General features: G+C 55.6%; 1 protein-coding gene across 1 annotated transcript; it reads right to left on the bottom strand.

Annotated features, from left to right (window-relative positions):
- Positions 1–344: 344 nt before the first annotated feature.
- On the bottom strand, positions 345–23,429 carry LOC145349784 (protein lifeguard 3-like). Its single transcript, XM_080198329.1, has 11 exons — positions 23,124–23,429; positions 18,908–19,008; positions 16,329–16,393; positions 14,239–14,292; positions 9,131–9,181; positions 8,705–8,744; positions 7,043–7,080; positions 5,901–5,988; positions 5,663–5,758; positions 4,554–4,607; positions 345–1,897 (listed from the first exon to the last, which is right to left on the bottom strand). Exons 1-11 carry the CDS (start codon positions 23,182–23,184, stop codon positions 1,754–1,756), a joined length of 792 nt encoding a protein of 263 aa, XP_080054455.1. The 5' UTR covers positions 23,185–23,429; the 3' UTR covers positions 345–1,753.
- Positions 23,430–27,088: the final 3,659 nt, after the last annotated feature.

Here is a 27,088-nt window from a genome sequence, read left to right as displayed (position 1 = left end):
ACTGTGGGAGGAAACCGGAGCGTCCAGACGGAACCCACGCAGACACGGGAAGAACGTGCTAATTCCATCCAGAGAATGAGCCAAGACAAGAATTGAATCCGAGTCCCTGGCGCTGTGAGGCAGCAGTGCTAACCACTGTGCCACTGTGCCATCCTTCCAGCTGCTGCTTGTGGGGGGCACGGTTAAGTACACTTAGTGTAATTGTCTTTAATCACTTCTCCTTAGCCAGTCCCTCAGCATCAAGGATGACATTTCTGCTTCAATGGGTTTTGCGATGGTTGATGACCCCCCCCACCCCCCCACCCCCCCCACCCCCCCACCCCCCCCACCCCCCCCACCCCCCCACCCCCAGCAGTGATCTGCAGACTCTGCCGCCTGGGGGCAGACACTGTTCAGTGGCCTGGGTGGATGGGTTGTTTGGAGGTTTGTGTGCTCGTTCTGCACATTCCTGACCGAGTCTCTCCCTGTTTCCAGTCTATTCCTGAATGAACCTTCTCCATTTGGGTCAGTCAGGGTCTCCCTTGAGTCAATGGGAATATTTAACCTCTTCGGGAATGCTTATGAGAATATTCCTAAAGCATTTCCCACTGTCCATCCAGGGGTTTCCTGCTGCGATCGAGTTCCAAGTGGACCGGTGGCTTTGGGAGTTTGGTGCCAGGCATGTGAGTGACATGCCCCACCCAAAGGAGCTGGTTCCCAGTGATTAGCACCTCTGCTGGGCGAGTTGGTATGGGGGAGGACACTGCTTGTATTTTGATTTTGTTTTTAAGGGGCGTCTTTACGAGTACATGAATGAGATGGGAGTAGAGGGATCTGGTCCCTGGAGGCGTACGGGATTTAAGTGGGGCAGCATGGTCGGTGCAGGCTTAGTGGGCCAAAGGGCCTGTTCCTGTGCTGTAATTTTCTTTGTTCGCTGTTCTTTGCTGTTAGACCACTTGTTGGGAGATTGGGAGGATCTTGTGAAGGGACGGTTGGTGGGAACTCTCCAGCGCTGAATGTTGTTCAATGCGGAGTCACTGGTAACTAGTGAACCATAACCCTGATCTCAGCTTTCACATCCTGGTTCTCAAATATTCATTTCCTCAGGTGGCTGAAGGTTTCACACATCTCACCCCCCGCCATCACACTCATTCAGGATTACCCTTGATTTGTGGTGAATCCTTCAGGCAGGAGACTGAGAGAAACGACACAAGGTGGGCCCAGAGGTAAGGACAGTTTGACTTGTACAAATTGGGATCACCAGAGGATGAAGCAATTCATTTCCTTTCAAAGTCAGAATACTGCAGATGCCGGAATTCGGAATACAAGGAGAAAGTTCTGGAAATACTGGGCAGGTCCGGCACCATCTGTGAAGCAAGAACCTGAGATAATATTCCAGCTCGATGACCTTTCAGCCAATCACAAGCATTGGTCTTTTGTCGATCCCTCCTGTCTGGCTCTGATTTGTTGAAAAACGGTGAATATTTTCCCAGTTCCGGTGATGGTTCGTCGACTGAAAGGTGAAGTCAGTTTTTCTCTCTCTGCGGAGAGGCTGTAAGACCTACTGAGTATCTCCAGAGTTATCGGGTTTTACTTCCTGGTTCGGTTATATCAGGTTGGGAGCATAGTACCTGGGAGAACAGAAACTGCAGCAACAGTTCCAATGGTGCTGAGTTAACCTTTCTCCCAACTCTATAAGCACGAGATTATCTTACACAAGGAGAGAGAACAAAGGAAGTCAGCAGGAGTATGGGTGGCAGAATCACAGCTATCTTTATCTGGATCCAAATAGCTGAAGCAGGTAGATGAAGATCTGTACAATGTCTGTGTAGAGTCTGAGAGCCCCGTAAACATACTCCTCCGGGCTGATGGAGTGTCGTCTGTTTCCCAGGATCAACTGAGTATCAAAGGCCAAGAACTAGGGACAGAGAGAGAGAGAGAGAAGGTTAACCAATGGTGAAGGAGGGAGGAGGCTGAGGTGAACTCTGTATCTAACCCCGTGCTGTACCTCTCCTGGGAGTGTTTGATGGGGACAGTGTAGAGGGAGCTTTACTCTGTATCTAACCCCATGCTGTACCTGTCCTGGGAGTGTTTGATGGGGACAGTGTAGACAGAGCATTACTCTGTATCTAACCCCGTGCTGTACCTGTCCTGGGAGTGTTTGTTGGGGACAGTGTAGAGGGAGCTTTACTCTGTATCTAACCCCGTGCTGTACCTGTCCTGGGAGTGTTTGATGGGGTAACAGTGTACAGGGAGCTTTACTCTATATCTAACCCTGTGCTGTACCTGTCCTGGGAGTGTTTGATGGGGACAGTGTAGACAGAGCTTTACTCTGTATTTAACCCCGTCCTGTACCTGTCCTGGGAGTGTTTGATGGGGACAGTGTAGAGGGAGCTTTACTCTGTATCTAACCCCATGCTGTACCTGTCCTGGGAGTGTTTGATGGGGACAGTGTAGAGGGAGCTTTACTCTGTATCTAACCCCGTGCTGTACCTGTCCTGGGAGTGTTTGATGGGGACAGTGCAGAGGGAGCTTTACTCTATATCTAACCCCATGCTGTACCTGTCCTGGGAGTGTTTGATGGGGACAGTGCAGAGGGAGCTTTACTCTATATCTAACCCCATGCTGTACCTGTCCTGGGAGTGTTTGATGGGGACAGTGCAGAGGGAGCTTTACTCTATGTCTAACCCCATGCTGTACCTGTCCTGGGAGTGTTTGATGGGGACAGTGCAGAGGGAGCTTTACTCTATATCTAACCCCATGCTGTACCTGTCCTGGGAGTGTTTGATGGGGACAGTGTAGACAGAGCTTTACTCTGTATCTAACCCCGTCCTGTACCTGTCCTGGGAGTGTTTGATGGGGGACAGTGTAGAGGGAGCTTTACTCTGTATCTAACCCCGTGCTGTACCTGTCCTGGGAGTGTTTGATGGGGGACAGTGTAGAGGGAGCTTTACTCTGTATCTAACCCCGTGCTGTACCTGTCCTGGGAGTGTTTGATGGGGTAACAGTGTAGAGGGAGCTTTACTCTGTATCTAACCCCGTCCTGTACCTGTCCTGGGAGTGTTTGATGGGGGACAGTGTAGAGGGAGCTTTACTCTGTATCTAACCCCAAGCTGGGCTTGTAAAATCTCACTTACTGTCCTGGCTGGAGACAATATACATCTCTTCAAACTATGCTAATGCCATCTCTGCTCACATTGTCTGCATCTTTAAGACTTGAATAGCAGGTTAGCTGTAAAGACTTGCATTCTAATCAGTATTCTGTAAACTGTGTGTGTCTTTATATTCCTTCTCTGATCAGAACCTTCCACACACCTGACGAAGGAACAGCATTTCCGAAAGCTTGTGAGTTTGCTATCAAATAAACTGGTTGGACGTTAGCCTGGTGTTGTGAGACTTCTTACTGTGTTTACCCCAGTCCAACACCAGCATCTCTACATCAGTGTTTGATGGGGGACAGTGTAGAGGGAGCTTTACTCTGTATCTAACCCCGTGCTGTACCTGTCCTGGGAGTGTTTGATGGGGACAGTGTAGAGGGAGCTTTACTCTGTATCTAACCCCATGCTGTACCTGTCCTGGGAGTGTTTGATGGGGGACAGTGTAGAGGGAGCTTTACTCTGTATCTAACCCCGTGCTGCACCTGTCCTGGGAGTGTTTGATGGGGGACAGTGTAGAGGGAGCTTTACTCTGTATCTAACCCCATGCTGTACCTGTCCTGGGAGTGTTTGATGGGGACAGTGTAGAGGGAGCTTTACTCTGTATCTAACCCCGTGCTGCACCTGTCCTGGGAGTGTTTGATGGGGGACAGTGTAGAGGGAGCTTTACTCTGTATCTAACCCCGTGCTGTACCTGTCCTGGGAGTGTTTGATGGGGGACAGTGTAGAGGGAGCTTTACTCTGTATCTAACCCCGTGCTGTACCTGTCCTGGGAGTGTTTGATGGGGGACAGTGTAGAGGGAGCTTTACTCTGTATCTAACCCCGTGCTGTACCTGTCCTGGGAGTGTTTGATGGGGGACAGTGTAGAGGGAGCTTTACTCTGTATCTAACCCTGTGCTGTACCTGTCCTGGGAGTGTTTGATGGGGGGACAGTGTAGAGGGAGCTTTACTCTGTATCTAACCCTGTGCTGTACCTGTCCTGGGAGTGTTTGATGGGGACAGTGTAGAGGGAGCTTTACTCTGTATCTAACCCCGTGCTGTACCTGTCCTGGGAGTGTTTGATGGGGACAGTGTAGAGGGAGCTTTACTCTGTATCTAACCCCGTGCTGTACCTGTCCTGGGAGTGTTTGATGGGGGGACAGTGTAGAGGGAGATTTACTCTGTATCTAACCCCGTGCTGTACCTGTCCTGGGAGTGTTTGATGGGGGGACAGTGTAGAGGGAGATTTACTCTGTATCTAACCCCGTGCTGTACCTGTCCTGGGAGTGTTTGATGGGGACAGTGTAGAGGGAGATTTACTCTGTACCAGCAATGACACAGTGTGATTCGGAGGGATTCAGTGTTACAGACATCAGTCTTGACAATTGGCCCAGGACAGATCTAGACAGCAGTCGTTGACTGGAGGATTTGTCACTCACCAAAGTAAAAACAATAGCTGCAATTGCAGAATACAACATGTGAAGCCATGGAATCTGCCAAAATATAAAGAGAATGTATTAATCAGGGTGATGAGCCTCCTTCAATAAAACAAGAGTCACAATCTCTGCTACCCAGACGGACAAGGGCAGCAGATACCTGGGATCGCCACCACCTGCAAGGTCTCCTCCAAATCTCTCAGCTTCCTGACTCACAATTTCAGTAATATTTAACTTGTCATCAACCTTCATGCATTAAACAACAGAACAGATCTTTCCTGTCTCACTTTTAACAAAACCTACAAACACATTTCACATTTTGAGCTGACACCCCCTGAACTAAACATTCAATTCTCCCAGAATCAGTCCATCCCGGAGAGTTTATCTCTGGTCTTTCCTTGGTTGGGAACCTTCCATTTTCAGAACTTTGAAAAAATTCTGCCATGGGATGCAGGCATCACTGGGTCAGCATTTGGTGCCCACCCCTAATTGCCCATAGACCAAGTATCTCGCTCGGTCATTTCCGAGGGGCAGTTGAGAATCAACCACATGGTTGTGTGTCTGGAGTCACATGTAGGCCAGACTGGGTAAGGACAGCAGATTTCCTTCCCTAAAGGGACACTAGTGACCCAGAAGGACAATTGGCACAGTTTATTTTTTCAAATTCAAATTTCACCATCTGCCATAGTGAGATTCGAACTTAGATCCCCAGAATGTTGCGTTGGGTCTCTGGATTATTAGTCCAGAGAAAATATGACTATACCATCACTTTACTCATAATGAGAGCTTTATTTCCTCTGGAGAGTCATTCCCTAGCTCAAGCTAGGCGACTCTTCCCGTCTCATTTTAACTCCTCACAAGCCAGGCTCCTTCCCACATTCCGGTGAGGCAAGCTATTGAGACATTCGGGTCTGTAGTTCTTCCTCTCTCCTGGATTCAGGCAGATTAACTCCGCTCACTGGGATGCTTTGTGATATTTCTAGGCTAACATCTCTCCTCCTCTACCCCTTTCTCTCTCAGCCTCTCTTTCCTCTCCTCTCCCTCCATCCCTCTCTCTCCAACCTCCACCTCGGATTTTGATTCTCACTTTGCGAGTTTTGTGCGTGACTTACATATTTGAAAGAGAGAACTATCGTCACCACGATCCCGGCAACAAAGAGGCCAATCCCCAGGGCACAGAACAGACCTCCGCACGAGGTGAAGTCCACCTGAAATGAAAATTGCTGCTTTTAATTCTCTGAACATCCGAACAGTGTCCCGTCTCCACCCCCCCCCCATCCCACCCCTCCCCCCCCCCCCCCCCCCCCATCCCACCCCTCTCCCCCCAGCACCCCCCCCAGGTCCTGTTACCTTGGTCTGGAAGCAGAAGATGGTGACGCCGAGACAGACCAGGGCAGTGATCCCGAGGCAGAGGAACACAGACTTGGTGCTGTAGTAACTGCGGGCAGAGGAGGGAGAGGTTACAGAGACTGAGAACGGTCACAGACTCTCAACACATCAGCCCCAAGCAGCTGGCATTAATCGTACAGCACAGATGGCCATTCAGCCCATTCTGACACACTACCCCACCTGTTTCTTTCCCCATAGTTCTGCAAATTTCTCCTTTTCAAGAATTCCCTCAATTCCCATTCACCACCAGCGTCTCCGTATTGAAACAAAGATGGTGAACAGGCTCCAAATGATCTGACATCAAATAATGTCAATAATTTAGGGAATAGGATGTTGTAGAAGAAATGTAAAAACTTTCAGACGAATGAAGTGAGTGAGAGTGGGTGAAGTGGTGGAGGCTACCTCGCTGAATATATTTAAGACACGGGTGGATAGGTTTCTGATAGACAAGGGGATTAAGGGTTATGGGGAGAGGGCGGGAAAGTGGAACTGATCCACTTCAGATCAGCCATGATCTTATTGAATGGCGGGGCAGGCTCGAAGGGCTAGATGGCCGACTCCTGCTCCTATTTCTTATGTTCTTATGAGAGTGGACGGATCACTGAGCTGTGGGGTCCATGGACTGCATTGGCTTATCGCTCAGTTACCTTCCCCTCTCCTGATGCCAGGAACACACTGGGTTGGGGTTTCCTCTGCTCCCCACCCACCTCACCCCCCCACACCCACCCCCCCTACCCCCAGATTCAAATACCCCATGGCTGCTATTCCTGGAGCCTCAGACTCGCCCCTCCCCTGCCTTAGCGAGGGGGGAGTTTGAGATATCGGTCTGACAATCCTGGGGTTTGGTTACGTGAATAACAGGTTTTCTTTGTTATGGGATGAGGTTGTTCCGAACAAAACCAATATTTATTACCCAAAACTAATTGCCCCAAATAAGCCCTCGTTAATGTGACTGAGAATCAGGCCCTGCTGTTTGTCCTTCTCCACACCAGTGGAAACCGAACCTACTCGCAAGCCTGAATAGGGACATTTGCCTCTGGAAGGCATCACACCCACACACTCAGACAGACAGCTCTCACTGTAAACCTCCCCCCCCCCCATACCTTGCAATTGTTCCAGTCAGATATGACATCGCCAGGGTCTAGATGGGGAAATAAGAAGTTAAACATCAGTAAGATGGAGATTCCAGCAGTGGGAACAGGACAGTAATGAACAAATCCATCTCCACATCACCTGAGCTGAATATCCAGCACACTGGTGTCAGAATGGGAATTGAATTCTCAAAATAAGAACCTGGGATTGGTCAGAACGCTTAGGAAACATTGCATTTTGTAAAGAACATTGCGGATTCGCTCAGGCCTGGGTGAAAAGCTGCACATCGTCAGACAGTGAGAGGCAGCTCTAATTTCACCATCTTGCCAGCGAGACTCAAACCCACAACCTTCAGAGGAGACCGTGCTGCCCAATGAGTCACGGCCAAAACATAGTCTCTTCAATAAACACCAAGGCCCATCAGAGGAATCTTCGCAAACATAAACCAAAGAAGGAGCTGTTATACCAGAATGTCTAAACTTGGTCAAAGAGCGAGAGAAATAGAAAACAGGGAAGGGAACAGAGAGTCGGAAGGGAACAGAGAGTCAGAAGGGAACAGAGAGTCAGATTTTAATGAAGTTTTTGCAGTGATAATGGATCCATTGGTTAAAATGTTTTGTTACTCGCTAAGTTCCAGGAGGGTACCAGAAGATTGGAAAACAGCCAATGTGACTCCCTCGTTCAAAAAGGGAAAAGGCAGAAGGCAGGGAACTATATTACTATTGGTAAAATGCTGGAGTCAATCAAATAGGAAATAGCTAATCATTTCGGAAAGCTGAATATAACCAAACCTAATCAACATGGTTTTGTGAAAGGTATATCACGTTTGACAAATTTGCTCCAATTCTTTGAAGATGTAATGCGGAGAGTAGATAAGAGGGGAACCTGTAGATCTAGTGTACTCATTGGGTGGCACGGTAGCACAGTGGTTAGCACTGCTGCTTCACAGTTCCAGGGTCCTGGGTTTGATTCCTGGCTCGGGTCACTGTCTGTGTGGAGTTTGCACATTCTCCTCGTGCTCTCCTTTGAGTGCTCTGGTTTCCTCCCACAGTCCAAAGATGTGCAGATTAGGCACATTGGCCATGCTAAAATTGCCCCTTAGTGTCCTGGGATGCGTAGATTAGAGGGATTAGCAGATAAATGTGCAGGGATATGGGGGTAGGGCCTGGGTGGGATTGTGGTCGGTGCAGACTCGATGGGCTGAAGGGCCTCTTTCTGCACTGTAGGGTTCTATGATTCTATGAGAAGGAGGACATTCGGCCCATCGAGTCATCACTGACCACAATCCCACCCAGGCCCTATCTCCGCATCCCCACATATTTACCCTGCTAATCCCCCGGGTATTAGTGGGCAGGACCAGAGTTTCAGCAGCAGGAGAGTTGAAACGGGGCGAAGGTGGGAGATGTTATTGAAGTGGTTTCAATGTGACCCCCCCACCCCCGGGGGGGCGCGACAGTTCATCAGAGTGAGATACAGCAGAGCACCAGGAAGCTGGCTGAGATTGGACTTAGACACGGTGACTGTAGATATCAAGACAAATATCGGAATGGAGCTGGGTCAACGCTGTGAGGGATGGTCCAGCTGGCATTGCTTCATTTAGCAGAACGCTGGGACGGAGAAGGTGGGAGGCTGAATTAACAGATAAACTACTGAGGAATTTTAAAAATACTTACAAAAATAGCCAGGAGGATCACATTCCAGGGAAATTTCCTCCTAAATAAATACAAATGGGGGATTTAATAAATGCATGAGTTTTCAAAGAACCAGCACATACGAGATGGGCAGAATGGCCTCCATCTGTCAGCATCATTCTGTGGTCAATAATTGCCATTGCGAATCTTCCCCAGGGGTTGGTTCTCCCCCATCCCCACCCCCCTCCTGCAGGAGGCTGTGAGGGTGGGGAAAAGGGAGGGAGGGAAAGGGGGCAGTTCCACAGATGCTGAGGGAACACAACTGCATTCCCATGACAAACCCCCTGGTCGATGAGTCCTCTCCGGCCCTGTGCACATGGGCACCTTGTGGGGGGATCCCGGGAGGTGGGGGATCAGCTCAACGAGGAAAAGACCAACATTCAGCAGGCAGCGCAGACGGGAACTCACCTGGGTCCCTCACAGCAGATCAGAACAAAATAGACGACAATAAAAACACCACTGAGGGAACAAAAAAAACAGGAAATCTGTCAGTTACAGAACAGCAGGGCTGGGAACAACAACATCTATTTAAATATTGCCGTTAACGCGATAAAACATTCCAAGAAGATTCACAGGGGCGTTATTACACTCAAATACATGATACAGAATTACACAAGAGGGGGATTTGAGTTTAGGGTTCAGGAGGTTTTCCTGCTATTGTACAGGGTGTTGGTGAGGCCACCCCTGGAGTATTGTGTACAGTTTAAGTCTCCTTATCTGAGGAAGGATGTCCTTGCTGTAGAGGGAGCACAGCGAAGGTTTACCAGGCTGATTCCTGGGATGGCAGGTCTATCATATAAGGAGAGACTGAGTCAGTTAGGATTATATTCACTGAAGTTTGTAAGAGTGAGAGGGGATCTCATAGAAACTTATGGGGCAGAATTTTACGAGAAAGTGTCCAGCTAGTGTGAAAGCAGGAGAGTTCCTGGTCCGATTTCTGGGTGAGTTTTCACTCCTAATCTTCTGGAATTAGAGATTGAAGAAATGGGCTAGACTGTTTCTAGTCACTTACAGCAGTGGGTGGGTCTTAACTCGGCAGACAACCAGAGCCCAGGTCAGAGGCACAAACTGCGAAAGTGCAGAAAAAAACAAAAAAAAGCAGCTGTCCTGACAGATTACATCCAACCCCCTCCCCCCCCGTACCCCCGGGATAGATACAGCCTCCTCCTTCCCCCACAGATATCAGGGCATTCCCCCCAACATTACTGACCCCCTCCCCAACCCCCAGCCAGGACCACTCACACACGGTCCCCTCATCACCCCCCCCCCACCCCGCCTCCAATTGCTGAGTGACATGACCCTCTCTCTCCCCTGACCCTGATCAGCTGATCCATGGGACAGCTCCATAAAAGACACAAGGATGAACAAACAGGCAGGAGATGGCTTCCAGGAGATCGCTCAGCTGCTGGAGATGCAGCAACAGAACCAGGGAATGCAGGAGGGGCTGGCGGCCACACTGAACCCACTGCGAGGCTGCTGGGAGGAGTCCCAGAGCTTTAGATGGACCAGCTATTGCCTGTCTTGCTGGATCCCAGGCCGACACTGCAAGGGTGATGCTTGCAATAGAAAGCCTGGGGCAGGCTCCAAGTGATGGCTGAGTCACTGCAGGCCTTAAGCAGAGTCCCAGAGGGCCATAGCTCAGGGACTTAACAGGATCCTCAAAGTTGTGTGGCCCATGGCTGAGAGGTTTGAGAGCTCGCTCGAGGCCCAAAGATACAGCGGGCTAGAGAACCTGACCCAGTCACAGAGGGTGATGGCTGAGAGGCTGCAGAGCATGACCCAGTCTCAAAGGGCAGTTGCTGCGGAGACAGGTGGTCTCTGACTCAGGTGGCCATTGCAGGGGGCTCGATGACCATGGGTAGGACACAGGTGGTCCTCCAGGACTGGCAGGTCTTGTGGAACTCACTGTAGAAGCACCCCCGTCCCATGGAGTGACCCAGGGGCGCACAGGAATCCCGAGGGAGGAGGAAAGGCTCGAGCTTGTGCCGGGGTCTTTCAGCCAGGAGACTGTGGCTACACCTTCTGCCTCCCCCCTTCCTGACACCGGGCCTATCAGGGGCAGTGGGATGAAGGGGGTGTCATGGAAACATCCCAGATACCTGGAAGCAGGTCAGGGCCCTCAAGGCCCAGGGCCTCCTGAAGTTGATCGCTGAGGGCATCACGGGCCACGGGGCGAGGTAGGCAGCTGGCCCCCTCCAGTGTACATGTTGGCAAACACCGAGACGCAGTGGTAGGCCAGGTAAAGCTAAACAGGCACCAAGATGGCACAGGTAAAGGCATCTTTTTGACAAACCAAATTAACTAAATCAAATAAACTGAGCACAAAGTAAAAGGGACATTCCCTTACAAAGAGGGGGAACTTCTCCAAACAAAATAATCCAAAGCGTAAAGGAAATTTAAAACATCAAATCAAAACATGATTAAAGGGGTGAACAATACACCCCAGCCCCTGCAGTGCCCAGCGGGCATGGGAGGCCTCGATAGTGTCCATGAACACAACATGTTCCCTCTCCAGGAACACAACGGCCGTGAATATAGACACGGGAGAGGGACAGACAGTCAGATAGATGACCCCCTCGGGCATCTGCTATCTGGAGTTGTTTATGGGGAGTCCTGATGTGGAGATGTGGGCGTTGGACTGGGGTAAACACAGTAAGAAGTCTCACAACACCAGGTTAAAGCCCAACAGGTTTATTCAGTAGCAAAAGGCACGAGCTTTCAGAGCACTGATCCTCCGTCGGGTGAGTGCCATCAATTGACGAAGGAGCAGTGCTCCGAAAGCTCGTGGCTTTAACTATCAAATAAACCTTGTGAGGTTTCTCATGGTGAGTCTGACAGGTTCACAAGGAGGTCCTTCTCTCCCTCCCCCCCCCCGACCCCCCCAATCCGCACTGAGACCCCGTTGATCAGGAGCCTGGGGCTGAGGCAAGAGAATCAGTAAAAGGTTTTTCAGGATAACGAGAAAAAGAATGTGGCCTAAAACAGTGAATATTAACACGGTCCACGGACTCCACAACACCGCAAAACAGGGCAGGTTTCCGGGAAGTCGGTGAACCGCTGTAGGTTACACGGGGGCAGCGCCACTGCGGGCATCACCTTCCACCCCCAGATCCCCCATGTTTTGGGGGAGGATCCCTCCATCGAGGGACCTCCACTCAGTACCTCCACCACCAGGCGGCAACAGGGCGCACAAGGCATGTACGGGCAATGGGCGAGGATGTGGAAGATGTACAGCGGCAGCCTGTACAGGAAACCCCTCCGTGTCGTGGCATGGTGGGCAGTACCCAAGGTGGGCGCCCGACCCGGGAAGGGGGATCTGGGCTTGGTGCCGGGGTGAGATTGCGTGCGAGCAGGGGTTCACTCAGACAGGATCCCCCTGCGCAGTGGCACCTCCTCCAGACCACGAGTGACACCCTGTCCGAGCACGTCTCAGGCCACAGATGGCATTGACCACAAGCCGAACGTCAACTACCACCGCCTCACTCAGCCCACTCTCCGCCATCCGGCACATCCTGACCCTCATCACCCCGGTAACCACAGCCCGTCTCTCTGCCGGACACCGGGAATGGTATTGGTGGAGGAACGGATTCCTGAGCAGCCGTTCCCAGACAGACGGGAGAGCTGCAGCACGAGGCCACCGGTTCCCAGACCGTGTCCCAGACTCTCAGAAGGTCCTGGTAAAACTCGGACACCGGAGTTCGGAAGACCCTCCGGATTTATGTACAGGAGCTGCAGGTAATAATTCAGACCGTGCACCCAGCGGGAGAAATACATCACCAGGGACACCATCGTGGAGGTGGGTCAACGTAAAGGTATCACTGCAGGGTCTGAAGGTCACGACCTGGGTGCGAAGGCACACCAACCCCTGACCGCCCCCTCCCTCAGCAGGGACCCAGGGCAGTCTGTTGTCCCAGAAGAACTGTGCACCCGTTCTCCGGATACTGACGGGTTACAGTGACCAGCCGGTACCACAACATGGAGGTGACCAGCTGGTTTACGATGGGAACTCGTGCCCTGTAGGACAGCACTCGGAGCAGTCCCGTCCAGCGAGCCAGCCCAGCGGTGATTCTGGCCTCCAGCTCCCGCCAGTTCACCGGCCAGGATTCCTCGGCTGGGCAGAGATGGACCCCCAGGTAGAGGAGGTGGGACCTGCTCCAGGTGAAAGGCCTGAGCTTCTCCGGAAGGGGGTCCGTGTCCCACAGACTGACCAGGAGTCCGGGACACTTGGCCCAGTTGATCCTGGTGGAATACGCGGTGGATACACCGCCCGGCATTCCCACATCCTCCACAGGTCAGCCGGGTCCGTGAACACCAGGAGCACGTCATCGGCGTAAACCGACAGGATCACCCCAACATCCCAGCCACACTGCGATTACTGGATTACTGTGTTCACTGGATTACTACGTTCACTGGATTACTGTGTAGACTAGATTACTGTCTTTACTGGATTACTGCGTTCACTGGATTATTGTGTAGACTAGATTACTGTCTTTACTGGATTACTGCGTTCACTGGATTACTGTGTAGACTAGATTACTGTCTTTACTGGATTACTGCGATCACTGGATTACTGTGTTTACTGGATTATTGTGTAGACTAGATTACTGTCTTTACTGGATTACTGTGTTCACGAGATTACTGTGTTTACTGGATTACTGCATTCACTGGATTACTGTGTAGACTAGATTACTGTCTTTACTGGATTACTGCGTTCACTGGATTACTGTGTAGACTAGATTACTGTCTTTACTGGATTACTGCGTTCACTGGATTACTGTGTAGACTAGATTACTGTCTTTACTGGATTACTGCGTTCACTAGATTACTGTGTTTACTGGATTACTGCATTCACTGGATTACTGTGTAGACTAGATTACTGTCTTTACTGGATTACTGCGTTCACTGGATTACTGTCTTTACTGGATTACTGCGTTCACTGGATTACTGTGTAGACTAGATTACTGTCTTTACTGGATTACTGCGTTCACTGGATTACTGTGTAGACTAGATTACTGTCTTTACTGGATTACTGCGTTCACTGGATTACTGTCTTTACTGGATTACTGCGTTCACTGGATTACTGCGTTCACTGGATTACTGCGTTTACTGGATTATTGCGTTTACTGGATTACTGTGTAGACTGGATTACTGCGTTCACTGGATTACTGTATAGACTAGATTACTGTCTTTACTGGATTACTGTGTAGACTAGATTACTGTCTTTACTGGATTACTGTGTTCATGAGATTAATGTGTTTACTGGATTACTGCATTCACTGGATTACTGTGTAGACTAGATTACTGTCTTTACTGGATTACTGCCTTTACTGGATTACTGCGTTCACTGGATTACTGTGTAGACTAGATTACTGTCTTTACTGGATTACTGCGTTCACTGGATTACTGTGTAGACTAGATTACTGTCTTTACTGGATTATTGTGTTTACTGGATTACTGTGTAGACTGGATTACTGTGTTTACTGTGTTAAGTTGATCACTGTTGGAGTTATACTTACTATGCACACCAGTATACGGCGGAATTTTTTCGCACAAACAGCTGAACAGGTTCACTGCGAGAAAACACAATTTCATCAACATCTCAGCATGAAAATCACTCCAGACGCAGTTTCACAGGAGAACTCCCTTCCTAACAGCACTGTGGGTGTACCTACACCCCAGAGACTGCAGCTGGTTCAAGAAGGCAGCTCACCACCGCTTTCTTAAGGCAATGAGTGCTGTCCCAAACAGCACTGACCCTCTGACAGTGCGGCACTCCCTCAGCACTGACCCTCTGACAGTGCAGCACTCCCTCAGCACTGACCCTCCGACAGTGCGGCACTCCCTCAGCACTGACCCTCTGACAGTGCGGCGCTCCCTCAGCACTGACCCTCTGACATTGCGGCACTCCCTCAGCACTGACCCTCTGACAGTGCGGCACTCCCTCAGCACTGACCCTCCGACAGTGCGGCACTCCCTCAGCACTGACCCTCTGACAGTGCGGCACTCCCTCAGCACTGACCCTCTGACAGTGCGGCACTCCCTCAGCACTGACCCTCTGACAGTGCGGCACTCCCTCAGCACTGACCCTCTGACAGTGCGGCGCTCCCTCAGCACTGGACCCTGTGACAGTGCGGCACTCCCTCAGTACTGACCCTCTGACAGTGCGGCACTCCCTCAGTACTGACCCTCTGACAGTGCGGCACTCCCTCAGCACTGACCCTCTGACAGTGCGGCGCTCCCTCAGCACTGGACCCTGTGACAGTGCGGCACTCCCTCAGTACTGACCCTCTGACAGTGCGGCACTCCCTCAGCACTGACCCTCTGACAGTGCGGCGCTCCCTCAGCACTGGACCCTGTGACAGTGCGGCACTCCCTCAGCACTGACCCTCTGACAGTGTGGCACTCCCTCAGCACTGACCCTCTGACAGTGCGGCACTCCCTCAGCACTGACCCTCTGACAGTGCGGCACTCCCTCAGCACTGACCCTCTGACAGTGCGGCACTCCCTCAGCACTGACCCTCTGACAGTGCGGCACTCCCTCAGCACTGACCCTCTGACAGTGCGGCGCTCCCTCAGCACTGGACCCTGTGACAGTGCGGCACTCCCTCAGTACTGACCCTCTGACAGTGCGGCACTCCCTCAGTACTGACCCTCTGACAGTGCGGCACTCCCTCAGCACTGACCCTCTGACAGTGCGGCACTCCCTCAGCACTGGACCCTGTGACAGTGCGGCACTCCCTCAGTACTGACCCTCTGACAGTGCGGCACTCCCTCAGCACTGACCCTCTGACAGTGCGGCGCTCCCTCAGCACTGGACCCTGTGACAGTGCGGCACTCCCTCAGCACTGACCCTCTGACAGTGTGGCACTCCCTCAGCACTGACCCTCTGACAGTGCGGCACTCCCTCAGCACTGACCCTCTGACAGTGCGGCACTCCCTCAGCACTGACCCTCTGACAGTGCGGCACTCCCTCAGCACTGACCCTCTGACAGTGCGGCACTCCCTCAGCACTGACCCTCTGACAGTGCGGCACTCCCTCAGTACTGACCCTCTGACAGTGCGGCACTCCCTCAGCACTGACCCTCTGACAGTGCGGCACTCCCTCAGCACTGACCCTCTGACAGTGCGGCACTCCCTCAGCACTGACCCTCTGACAGTGCGGCACTCCCTCAGCACTGACCCTCTGACAGTGCGGCACTCCCTCAGCACTGACCCTCTGACAGTGCAGCACTCCCTCAGCACTGACCCTCTGACAGTGCGGCACTCCCTCAGCACTGACCCTCTGACAGTGCGGCACTCCCTCAGCACTGACCCTCTGACAGTGCGGCACTCCCTCAGCACTGACCCTCTGACAGGGTGACTCTCCAGTGGAGTTTGTGATGAATTTTCTGGCGTGGATTTGAACGGATGATTTCCTGATTCTAAGAGTGAGGGATTTATTGTGGATTAAAATTCCTGAAATTGTAAACGTGTTGAGCACATTGACCCGGATACTGGGAGTGACGGTGGGAGTGTTAAAGCCAGCAAGCTGTGGGAACACAGGAAAAGAACAGGAACAAAACAGAGGAAAGCATCTCGAGATTGCTCCCAATTGCCAGCGACTCACCTGAAGGTGAAGATCGCAACAATCCCAAACGTCACCGTCAACTGGACTGTAAGGATCATGTACACCTGGGGGAGAAAGAGAGAGTGGGTGAGGGGGAGATGGTACGGAGGGGGGCGGGAGGCGGTAGAGGACAGAGGGAGGGAGGATTGGGGAAGCAGAGGGAAGTGATGGAAATGTAGGGGAGAACATAAGAAGAACATAAGAAATAGGAGCAGGAGTCGGCCATCTAGCCCTTCGAGCCTGCCCCGCCATTCAATAAGATCATGGCTGATCTGTCGTGGCTCAGTTCCACTTTCTCCCCATAACCCTTAATCCCCGTGTCTATCAGAAACCTATCTACCCGTGACTTAAATATATTTAGCGAGGCAGCCTCCACCACTTCAACAGGCAGAGAATTCCAGAGATTCACCACCCTTTGAGTGAAGAAGTTCCTCCCCAACTCCGATCTAAATTGACTCCCCCTTATTTTCAGGCTGTGCCCTCTAGTCCTTGAGGGAGGGAACAGAAGGAGTGTGGAGATGTGGAGGGTGAGGAGTGGGAGTGTTGGGGTAGTCAGTGGAGGGGAGGGTTGGAGTGATGCAGGTGGAGCAGATATTAATAACAACAGACCAGATGCTCTGGTCTGTTGTTTAAAGTTTATTTATTCGTGTCACAGCACTCACATTAACACTGCAATGAAGTTACTGTGAAAATCCCCTCATCGCCACACTCCTGGGTACACTGAGGGAGAATTTATCATGGCCAACGCACCTAAGCCACAAGGCTTTCAGACAGTGGGAGGAAACCAGAGCACCCGGAGGAAACCCGCGCAGATACGGGGAGAACGTGCAAACAGACAGTGACTCAAGCCGGGAATTGAACCTGGGTCCCTGGCGCTGTGAGGCAGCAGTGTTAACCAGCGTGCCACTCCCACTTTAACTGGATGTAGCCTCCCTGCCACTTTTCCACAGCAAATTGACTTGGGGAAGCAGGTATATTGTAGAGGGATCCCAGAATCTGTATGGAGCTGAAGAGGCCATTCAGCCCATTGTCTCACTAAACAAACATTCTCCCCGAGTCCCACTCCCCTGCCTTATCCCGGTTACCGAGTCTCCCTCCCCTGCCTTATCCCGGTTACCGAGTTTCCCTCCCCTGCCTTATCCCGGTTACCGAGTTTCCCTCCCCTGCCTTATCCCGGTTACCGAGTTTCCCTCCCCTGCCTTATCCCTGTTACCGAGTCTCCCTCCCCTGCCTTATCCCGGTTACCGAGTTTCCCTCCCCTGCCTTATCCCGGTTACCGAGTCTCCCTCCCCTGCCTTATCCCGGTTACCGAGTTTCCCTCCCCTGCCTTATCCCGGTTACCGAGTCTCCCTCCCCTGCCTTATCCCGGTTACCGAGTTTCCCTCCCCTGCCTTATCCCGGTTACCGAGTTTCCCTCCCCTGCCTTATCCCCATTACCGAGTTTCCCTCCCCTGCCTTATCCCGGTTACCGAGTCTCCCTCCCCTGCCTTATCCCGGTTACCGAGTTTCCGTCCCCTGCCTTATCCCCATTACCGAGTTTCCCTCCCCTGCCTTATCCCGGTTACCGAGTCTCCCTCCCCTGCCTTATCCCGTTACCGAGTCTCCCTCCCCTGCCTTATCCCCGTTACCGAGTCTCCCTCCCCTGCCTTATCCCCGTTACCGAGTCTCCCTCCCCTGCCTTATCCCCGTTACCGAGTTTCCCTCCCCTGCCTTATCCCAGTTACCGAGTTTCCCTCCCCTGCCTTATCCCGGTTACTGAGTCTCCCTCCCCTGCCTTATCCCGGTTACCAAGTTTCCCTCCCCTGCCTTATCCCGGTTACTGAGTTTCCCTCCCCTGCCTTATCCCAGTTACCGAGTTTCCCTCCCCTGCCTTATCCCGGTTACTGAGTCTCCCTCCCCTGCCTTATCCCGGTTACCAAGTTTCCCTCCCCTGCCTTATCCCGGTTACTGAGTTTCCCTCCCCTGCCTTATCCCAGTTACCGAGTTTCCCTCCCCTGCCTTATCCCGGTTACTGAGTCTCCCTCCCCTGCCTTATCCCGGTTACCAAGTTTCCCTCCCCTGCCTTATCCCCGTTACCGAGTTTCCCTCCCCTGCCTTATCCCGGTTACTGAGTTTCCCTCCCCTGCCTTATCCCGGTTACTGTGCACATTCTCTGTTCAGATTGTGATCCAATTCTCTCCTGAACACCTCGATTGAAGCTGCCTTCACCATCCTCACAGGAAGCTCCAGACTCCACCCTCCCTCTGGGTGAAAAAACCTTTCCTCATATCACCCCCATCCTTCTATCCATTATTCCGATTCTGTTCTCCTTAGTTCTTGGTGCTCTCTTGAGTGGGAACAGTTTCTCACTGTTTTCCCTGTCCATTCCTCCAGGATCTTGAATACTTCAATTAAATCTCCACTTAGCCTTCTTTTCTCCAAGGAAAACAGCTCCAACCTTCCAAACTATCCTCACAGATACAGTTACACACACTGATTGTCCGGGGTGATATTCCCGAGGTAATGATTTGAGTTATTCCAATCCCACCCTTTCCCAGTGTCCCTCACTCCCTGACCCCACGGTGTCACCGGCACCATACCTTCCGGATGAAAGCGTGTCGAACAGTCCGATCATCCCAGGAACCGGCAGTGATTCCCTCCGTGCCGCTTTCCGGATCAGCTGCAGAGCTGCCGTACGGCCCTGGAAACAGACGGACGGTTCAGGTCAGACCCCAGTGTTTACAGGGAACACCCCCCTCCCCCAGAGAGAGAGACCCCCTCCCCCTCCCCCCAGACAGAGAGACCCCCTCCCCCTCCCCCCAGACAGAGAGACCCCCTCCCCCTCCCCCCAGACAGAGAGACCCCCTCCCCCACCCCCCACACAGCGAGACCCCCTCCCCCTCCCCCCACACAGCGAGACCCCCTCCCCCACACAGCGAGACCCCCTCCCTCTCCCCCACACAGCGAGACCCCCTCCCCCCACACAGCGAGACCCCCTCCCCCCAGACAGAGAGACCCCCTCCCCCTCCCACTCCCCCCACACAGCGAGACCCCCTCCCCCCACACAGCAAGACTCCCCTCCCCCTCCCCCCACACAGCGAGACCCCCTCCCCCTCCCCCCGCACAGCGAGACCCCCTCCCCCTCCCCCACACAGCGAGACCCCCTCCCCCCACACAGCGAGACCCCCTCCCCCCACACAGCGAGACCCCCTCCCCCTCCCCCCACACAGCGAGACCCCCTCCCCCTCCCCCCACACAGCGAGACCCCCTCCCCCTCCCCCACACAGCGAGACCCCCTCCCCCCACACAGCGAGACCCCCTCCCCCTCCCCCCACACAGCGAGACCCCCTCCCCCTCCCCCCGCACAGCGAGACCCCCTCCCCCTCCCCCGCACAGCGAGTCCCCCTCCCCCTCCCCCCGCACAGCGAGACCCCCACCCCCTCCCCCCGCACAGCGAGTCCCCCTCCCCCTCCCCCCGCACAGCGAGACCCCCTCCCCCTCCCCCCGCACAGCGAGACCCCCTCCCCCTCCCCCCACACAGCGAGACCCCCCTCCCCCTCCCCCACACAGCGAGACCCCTCCCCCCACACAGCGAGACCCCCTCCCCCTCCCCCCACACAGCGAGACCCCCTCCCCCTCCCCCCACACAGCGAGACCCCCTCCCCCTCCCCCACACAGCGAGACCCCCTCCCCCCACACAGCGAGACCCCCTCCCCCTCCCCCCACACAGCGAGACCCCCTCCCCCTCCCCCCGCACAGCGAGACCCCCTCCCCCTCCCCCACACAGCGAGACCCCCTCCCCCCACAGAGCGAGACCCCCTCCCCCTCCCCCACACAGCGAGACCCCCTCCCCCCACACAGCGAGACCCCCTCCCCCTCCCCCACACAGCGAGACCCCCTCCCCCCACACAGCGAGACCCCCTCCCCCTCCCCCCGCACAGCGAGACCCCCTCCCCCTCCCCCCGCACAGCGAGACCCCCACCCCCTCCCCCCGCACAGCGAGACCCCCACCCCCTCCCCCCGCACAGCGAGACCCCCACCCCCTCCCCCCGCACAGCGAGACCCCCTCCCCCCACACAGCCAGACCCCCTCCCCCCACACAGCGAGACCCCCTCCCCCTCCCCCCACACAGCGAGACCCCCTCCCCCTCCCCCCGCACAGCGAGACCCCCTCCCCCTCCCCCCACACAGCGAGACCCCCACCCCCTCCCCCCAGACAGAGAGACCCCCTCCCCCTCCCCCCACACAGCGAGACCCCCTCCCCCTCCCCCCACACAGCGAGACCCCCTCCCCCCACACAGCGAGACCCCCTCCCCCCACACAGCGAGACCCCTCCCCCTCCCCCACACAGCGAGACCCCCTCCCCCTCCCCCACACAGCGAGACCCCCTCCCCCCAGACAGAGAGACCCCCTCCCCCTCCCCCTCCCCCCACACAGCGAGACCCCCTCCCCCCACACAGCAAGACCCCCCTCCCCCTCCCCCCACACAGCGAGACCCCCCTCCCCCTCCCCCCGCACAGCGAGACCCCCTCCCCCTCCCCCACACAGCGAGACGCCCTCCCCCCACACAGCGAGACCCCCTCCCCCCACACAGCGAGACCCCCTCCCCCTCCCCCCACACAGCGAGACCCCCTCCCCCTCCCCCACACAGCGAGACCCCCTCCCCCTCCCCCCACACAGCGAGACCCCCTCCCCCTCCCCCCACACAGCGAGACCCCCTCCCCCTCCCCCCACACAGCGAGACCCCCTCCCCCTCCCCCACACAGCGAGACCCCCTCCCCCTGCACAGCGAGACCCCCTCCCCCTCCCCCCGCACAGCGAGTCCCCCTCCCCTCCCCCGCACAGCGAGACCCCCACCCCCTCCCCCCGCACAGCGAGACCCCCTCCCCCTCCCCCCACACAGCGAGACCCCCTCCCCCTCCCCCCACACAGCGAGACCCCCTCCCCCTCCCCCACACAGCGAGACCCCCTCCCCCCACACAGCGAGACCCCCTCCCCCTCCCCCCACACAGCGAGACCCCCTCCCCCTCCCCCCGCACAGCGAGACCCCCTCCCCCTCCCCCACACAGCGAGACCCCCTCCCCCTCCCCCCACACAGCGAGACCCCCTCCCCCTCCCCCCGCACAGCGAGACCCCCTCCCCCTCCCCCCACACAGCGAGACCCCCACCCCCTCCCCCCAGACAGAGAGACCCCCTCCCCCTCCCCCCACACAGCGAGACCCCCTCCCCCTCCCCCCACACAGCGAGACCCCCTCCCCCCACACAGCGAGACCCCCTCCCCCCACACAGCGAGACCCCCTCCCCCTCCCCCACACAGCGAGACCCCCTCCCCCTCCCCCACACAGCGAGACCCCCTCCCCCCAGACAGAGAGACCCCCTCCCCCTCCCCCTCCCCCCACACAGCGAGACCCCCTCCCCCCACACAGCAAGACCCCCCTCCCCCTCCCCCCACACAGCGAGACCCCCCTCCCCCTCCCCCCGCACAGCGAGACCCCCTCCCCCTCCCCCACACAGCGAGACCCCCTCCCCCCACACAGCGAGACCCCCTCCCCCCACACAGCGAGACCCCCTCCCCTCCCCCCACACAGCGAGACCCCCTCCCCCTCCCCCCACACAGCGAGACCCCCTCCCCCTCCCCCCACACAGCGAGACCCCCTCCCCCTCCCCCCACACAGCGAGACCCCCTCCCCCTCCCCCCACACAGCGAGACCCCCTCCCCCTCCCCCACACAGCGAGACCCCCTCCCCCTGCACAGCGAGACCCCCTCCCCCTCCCCCCGCACAGCGCGACCCCCTCCCCCTGCACAGCGAGTCCCCCTCCCCCTCCCCCCGCACAGCGAGACCCCCACCCCCTCCCCCCGCACAGCGAGACCCCCTCCCCCTCCCCCCGCACAGCGAGACCCCCTCCCCCTCCCCCCACACAGCGAGACCCCCTCCCCCTCCCCCACACAGCGAGACCCCCTCCCCCCACACAGCGAGACCCCCTCCCCCTCCCCCCACACAGCGAGACCCCCTCCCCCTCCCCCCGCACAGCGAGACCCCCTCCCCCTCCCCCACACAGCGAGACCCCCTCCCCCCACACAGCGAGACCCCCTCCCCCTCCCCCACACAGCGAGACCCCCTCCCCCCACACAGCGAGACCCCCTCCCCCTCCCCCACACAGCGAGACCCCCTCCCCCCACACAGCGAGACCCCCTCCCCCCACACAGCGAGACCCCCTCCCCCTCCCCCACACAGCGAGACCCCCTCCCCCCACACAGCGAGACCCCCTCCCCCTCCCCCCGCACAGCGAGACCCCCTCCCCCTCCCCCCGCACAGCGAGACCCCCTCCCCCTCCCCCGCACAGCGAGACCCCCACCCCCTCCCCCCGCAAAGCGAGACCCCCACCCCCTCCCCCCGCACAGCGAGACCCCCTCCCCCTCCCCCCACACAGCCAGACCCCCTCCCCCCACACAGCGAGACCCCCTCCCCCTCCCCCCGCACAGCGAGACCCCCTCCCCCTCCCCCCGCACAGCGAGACCCCCTCCCCCTCCCCCCACACAGCAAGACCCCCACCCCCTCCCCCCACACAGCGAGACCCCCTCCCCCTCCCCCCACACAGCGAGACCCCCTCCCCCCACACAGCCAGACCCCCTCCCCCCACACAGCGAGACCCCCTTGACCACATTGACGAATGGCCCTCCAAACCCCCAGCCACACACACACACACACACACAGCCTCCCAGCCTCTTATATACAGAGAGCCCCCTCCCCCGAGCCACTCACACCAACACAGTACCACCCCCCCCCCCACCCCCACCCGGGGAAGTGTAACTCACCTGTGTTGCCCCCAGGCCAGGATGGGTTCAGTGGGACTGTCGGCATCATGGGGGGGGCCATCGGATTTCCAGAATGGGGGAATGCCGATGAGAAATCAGTCTTCCCCCCCGGGAGGTAGGGAGCATCCGCCCCTGGGGGGTAGGGGGCATTTGCCCCTGGGGGGTAGGGGGCATTCGCCCCTGGGGGGTAGGGGGCATTTCCCCCAGGGGGGTAGGGGTCCTGCCATGGGGTACCCAGGGTTAACTGGTGGGGGGTACAATGGGTTGACCGACTCTTCGTAAGTCGGGGGGGCGCTGGGATGAGACATTCCAGTTCAGTCCGGCTCCTGATCCAGAGGTGCGATTTCCCAGAAAAACCCTGGAACAAATAGAACAAGATTAGTGCCAGTAACTCTCTGCCCTGAGTTCCATTCCCCTGCGGAGGGAATACCCCTCACCCAGGACACCTTCCCAATGCCAGGAATAACCCCCCCATTTCTCAAATCCCTCCTGCCATTGGTCAGAAGCTGAACCCTGGTCACAGAATCTCTCCAGTGCAGAAGGAGGCCATTCGGCCCATCAAGTCTGTACTGACCACAATCCCACCCAGGCCTTATTCCCGTAACCCCACACATTTACCCCGCTGATCCCCCTGACACCAGGCGCAACTTAGCATGGCCAATCCATCTAACATCTTTGGACTGTGGGAGGAAACCGGAGCACCCGGAGGAAACCCACGCAGACACGGGGAGAATGTGCAGCCTCCACACTGACAGTGACCCGAGGCTGGAATCGAACCCGGGTCCCTGGCGCTGTGAGGCAGCAGTGCTAACCCACTGTGCCACCGGGCCTCCCCTTCATATCTGACCCTCTGCTTGTGGGAAGCGCAGATTCAAAACCCTTCCATTAACTACGTCCGGAAAGCAGCCCAGAGTTCCGGCATCAGGCACCTCCCAGCGGATCGGGGTTGAGTGCAGGTGGGAACAGCGGGAGATTCTGGCTCGATTTTATCTGCCTCTTTATTTATTTAGGGACATGGGCGTCACGGGCTGAGCCAGCGCTTATTCCCCATCCCTCGCTGCTCCTGGAGAAGGTGGTGATGAGCTGCCTTCCTGAACCCACTGCAGTCCGTGTGGTGTAGGTACACCCTCAGTGCTGTTAGGGAGGGAGTTCCAGCATTTTGACCCAGTGACAGTGAAGGAACAGCAACACATTTCCATGTCAGGATAGTGAGTGACTCGGAAGGGGGGGGGTTCCCAGGTATCTATTGCCCTTGTCCTTCTAGATGACAACAGATTGTGGGTTTGAAAGGTCTCGAAGTGTCTAAGGAACCCTGGTGAGTCGCTGTAGTGCATCTTGCAGATGGTACACCCGGTTCATTCATGATAGAATAAGTGAATATTTGTGGATCTGGTGCCAATCAAGCAGGGCTGCTTTCTCCTGGATGGTGTGGAGTTTCTTGAGTGTTGTTGGAGCCGCACCATCCAGGCCAGTGGGGAGGATTCCATCACACTCCTGACTTGTGTCCTTGTAGATGGTGACCAGGCTTTGGGGAGTCAGGAGGTGAGTTACTCGCTGCAGGAAGGACAAGAGCAGCTGAATGGCCTCTTCCTGTTCCTGTGTAACAGACTCGAGGGGCTGAATGGCCCCCCTCCTGTTCCTGTGTAACAGACTCGAGGGGCTGAATGGCCCCCCTCCTGTTCCTGTGTAACAGACTCGAGGGGCTGAATGGCCCCTCCTCCTGTTCCTGTGTAACAGACTCGAGGGGCTGAATGGCCCCCCTCCTGTTCCTGTGTAACAGACTCGAGGGGCTGAATGGCCCCCCTCCTGTTCCTGTGTAACAGACTCGACGGGCTGAATGGCTACAATCCCTCAGATTCGGGATAAATCACCTCCTGAACCTGTTCTGTTCTCTAAGAACCTCCCACAGGAATATTAACTCAGGATGGGGCACAGTGACTGATTATATTAACTCTTTGCAATCGGTTTCAATCTATATTTTAATTAAAGTTAGCTGGGAGAGGGGAACCTTTCTTCAATCATGTCTGTGTAATTTTGAACATTGGAGTGATGTACCCAGAATGGATTTCCGCATGGATGGTAAAGTACAACGGAACTCTCTCCCCTGTGAGGAATCGGACACCCACTACAGGCAGCTGGGAGTGGGCAACAAGTGTTCACATCTGGGAATCCAGTAAAGAATCACCGCTGAACAACAGGCTCCAGAGAATGGGATTTGATTCATGAAGACAGGCTTCCCAGCCTGTGGACACACTGAGTTCCCATCAGAGCCTCCGGACGCTCAGAGTCCATTCCCAGGGTAAATATTACCCTCAGCATTGAGGTGGCGCCCATTCCACACGCCAGGCATCAAGAAACACATCGAGTTCATGCCAATATCAACCCAATCACACTTTACACAGATCAGCGCACACGCAGCCCAAATAATCACAAATATTGATCATTCACTCAGGGAGTCGCGGGGTCAATGACAGGTCAAAGCTGAAACATGAATGGTAAAGTTTTACTCTGTATCTAACCCCATGCTGTACCTGTCCTGGGAGTGTTTGATGGGGACGGTGTAGAGGGAGCTTTACTCTGTATCTAACCCTGTGCTGTACCTGTCCTGGGAGTGTTTGATGGGGGGACGGTGTAGAGGGAGCTTTACTCTGTATCTAACCCTGTGCTGTACCTGTCCTGGGAGTGTTTGATGGGGGGACAGTGTAGAGGGAGCTTTACTCTGTATCTAACCCTGTGCTGTACCTGTCCTGGGAGTGTTTGATGGGGGGACAGTGTAGAGGGAGCTTTACTCTGTATCTAACCCCGTGCTGTACCTGTCCTGGGAGTGTTTGATGGGGGGGACGGTGTAGAGGGAGCTTTACTCTGTATCTAACCCCGTGCTGTACCTGTCCTGGGAGTGTTTGATGGGGGGACGGTGTAGAGGGAGCTTTACTCTGTATCTAACCCCGTGCTGTACCTGTCCTGGGAGTGTTTGATGGGGGGACAGTGTAGAGGGAGCTTTACTCTGTATCTAACCCTGTGCTGTACCTGTCCTGGGAGTGTTTGATGGGGGGACAGTGTAGAGGGAGCTTTACTCTGTATCTAACCCCGTGCTGTACCTGTCCTGGGAGTGTTTGATGGGGGGACGGTGTAGAGGGAGCTTTACTCTGTATCTAACCCCGTGCTGTACCTGTCCTGGGAGTGTTTGATGGGGGACAGTGTAGAGGGAGCTTTACTCTGTATCTAACCCCGTGCTGTACCTGTCCTGGGAGTGTTTGATGGGGGGGACGGTGTAGAGGGAGCTTTACTCTGTATCTAACCCCGTGCTGTACCTGTCCTGGGAGTGTTTGATGGGGGACAGTGTAGAGGGAGCTTTACTCTATATCTAACCCCGTGCTGTACCTGTCCTGGGAGTGTTTGATGGGGGACAGTGTAGAGGGAGCTTTACTCTGTATCTAACTCCGTGCTGTACCTGTCCTGGGAGTGTTTGATGGGGGGACAGTGTAGAGGGAGCTTTACTCTGTATCTAACCCTGTGCTGTATCTGTCCTGGGAGTGTTTGATGGGGGACAGTGCAGAGGGAGCTTTACTCTGTATCTAACCCCGTGCTGTACCTGTCCTGGGAGTGTTTGATGGGGGGACGGTGTAGAGGGAGCTTTACTCTGTATCTAACCCCATGCTGTACCTGTCCTGGGAGTGTTTGATGGCGACAGTGTAGAGGGAGCTTTACTCTGTATCTATCTCCGTGCAGTACCTGTCCTGGGAGTGTTTGATGGGGACAGTGTAGAGGGAGCTTTACTCTGTATCTAACCCCATGCTGTACCTGTCCTGGGAGTGTTTGATGGGGACAGTGTAGAGGGAGATTTACTCTGTATCTAACCCTGTGCTGTACCTGTCCTGGGAGTGTTTGATGGGGACAGTGTAGAGGGAGCTTTACTCTGTATCTATCTCCGTGCAGTACCTGTCCTGGGAGTGTTTGATGGGGAC

Source organism: Carcharhinus amblyrhynchos, chromosome 11 (assembly GCF_965287045.1).
Source record: "Carcharhinus amblyrhynchos chromosome 11, sCarAmb.v2.hapA, whole genome shotgun sequence".
Classification (NCBI taxonomy): Eukaryota; Metazoa; Chordata; class Chondrichthyes; order Carcharhiniformes; family Carcharhinidae; genus Carcharhinus; species Carcharhinus amblyrhynchos.
Note: the sequence above shows the minus strand (reverse complement) of the source record. Positions and strands in the feature narration are given on the sequence as shown.

Bases quoted from the DNA above. Each gene is read 5' to 3' on its own strand.
- LOC145349784 (XM_080198329.1), bottom strand. From the start codon at position 23,184: ATGGCCCCCCCCATGATGCCGACAGTCCCACTGAACCCATCCTGGCCT. The intron at 16,394-18,907 runs GTATGGTGCCGG...TTTCTCCCCCAG, and splicing joins GACACGCTTTCATCCGGAAG to GTGTACATGATCCTTACAGT. The intron at 5,989-7,042 runs GTATGGGGGGGG...CTCTGCCCGCAG, and splicing joins CTGACTGGAACAATTGCAAG to TTACTACAGCACCAAGTCTG.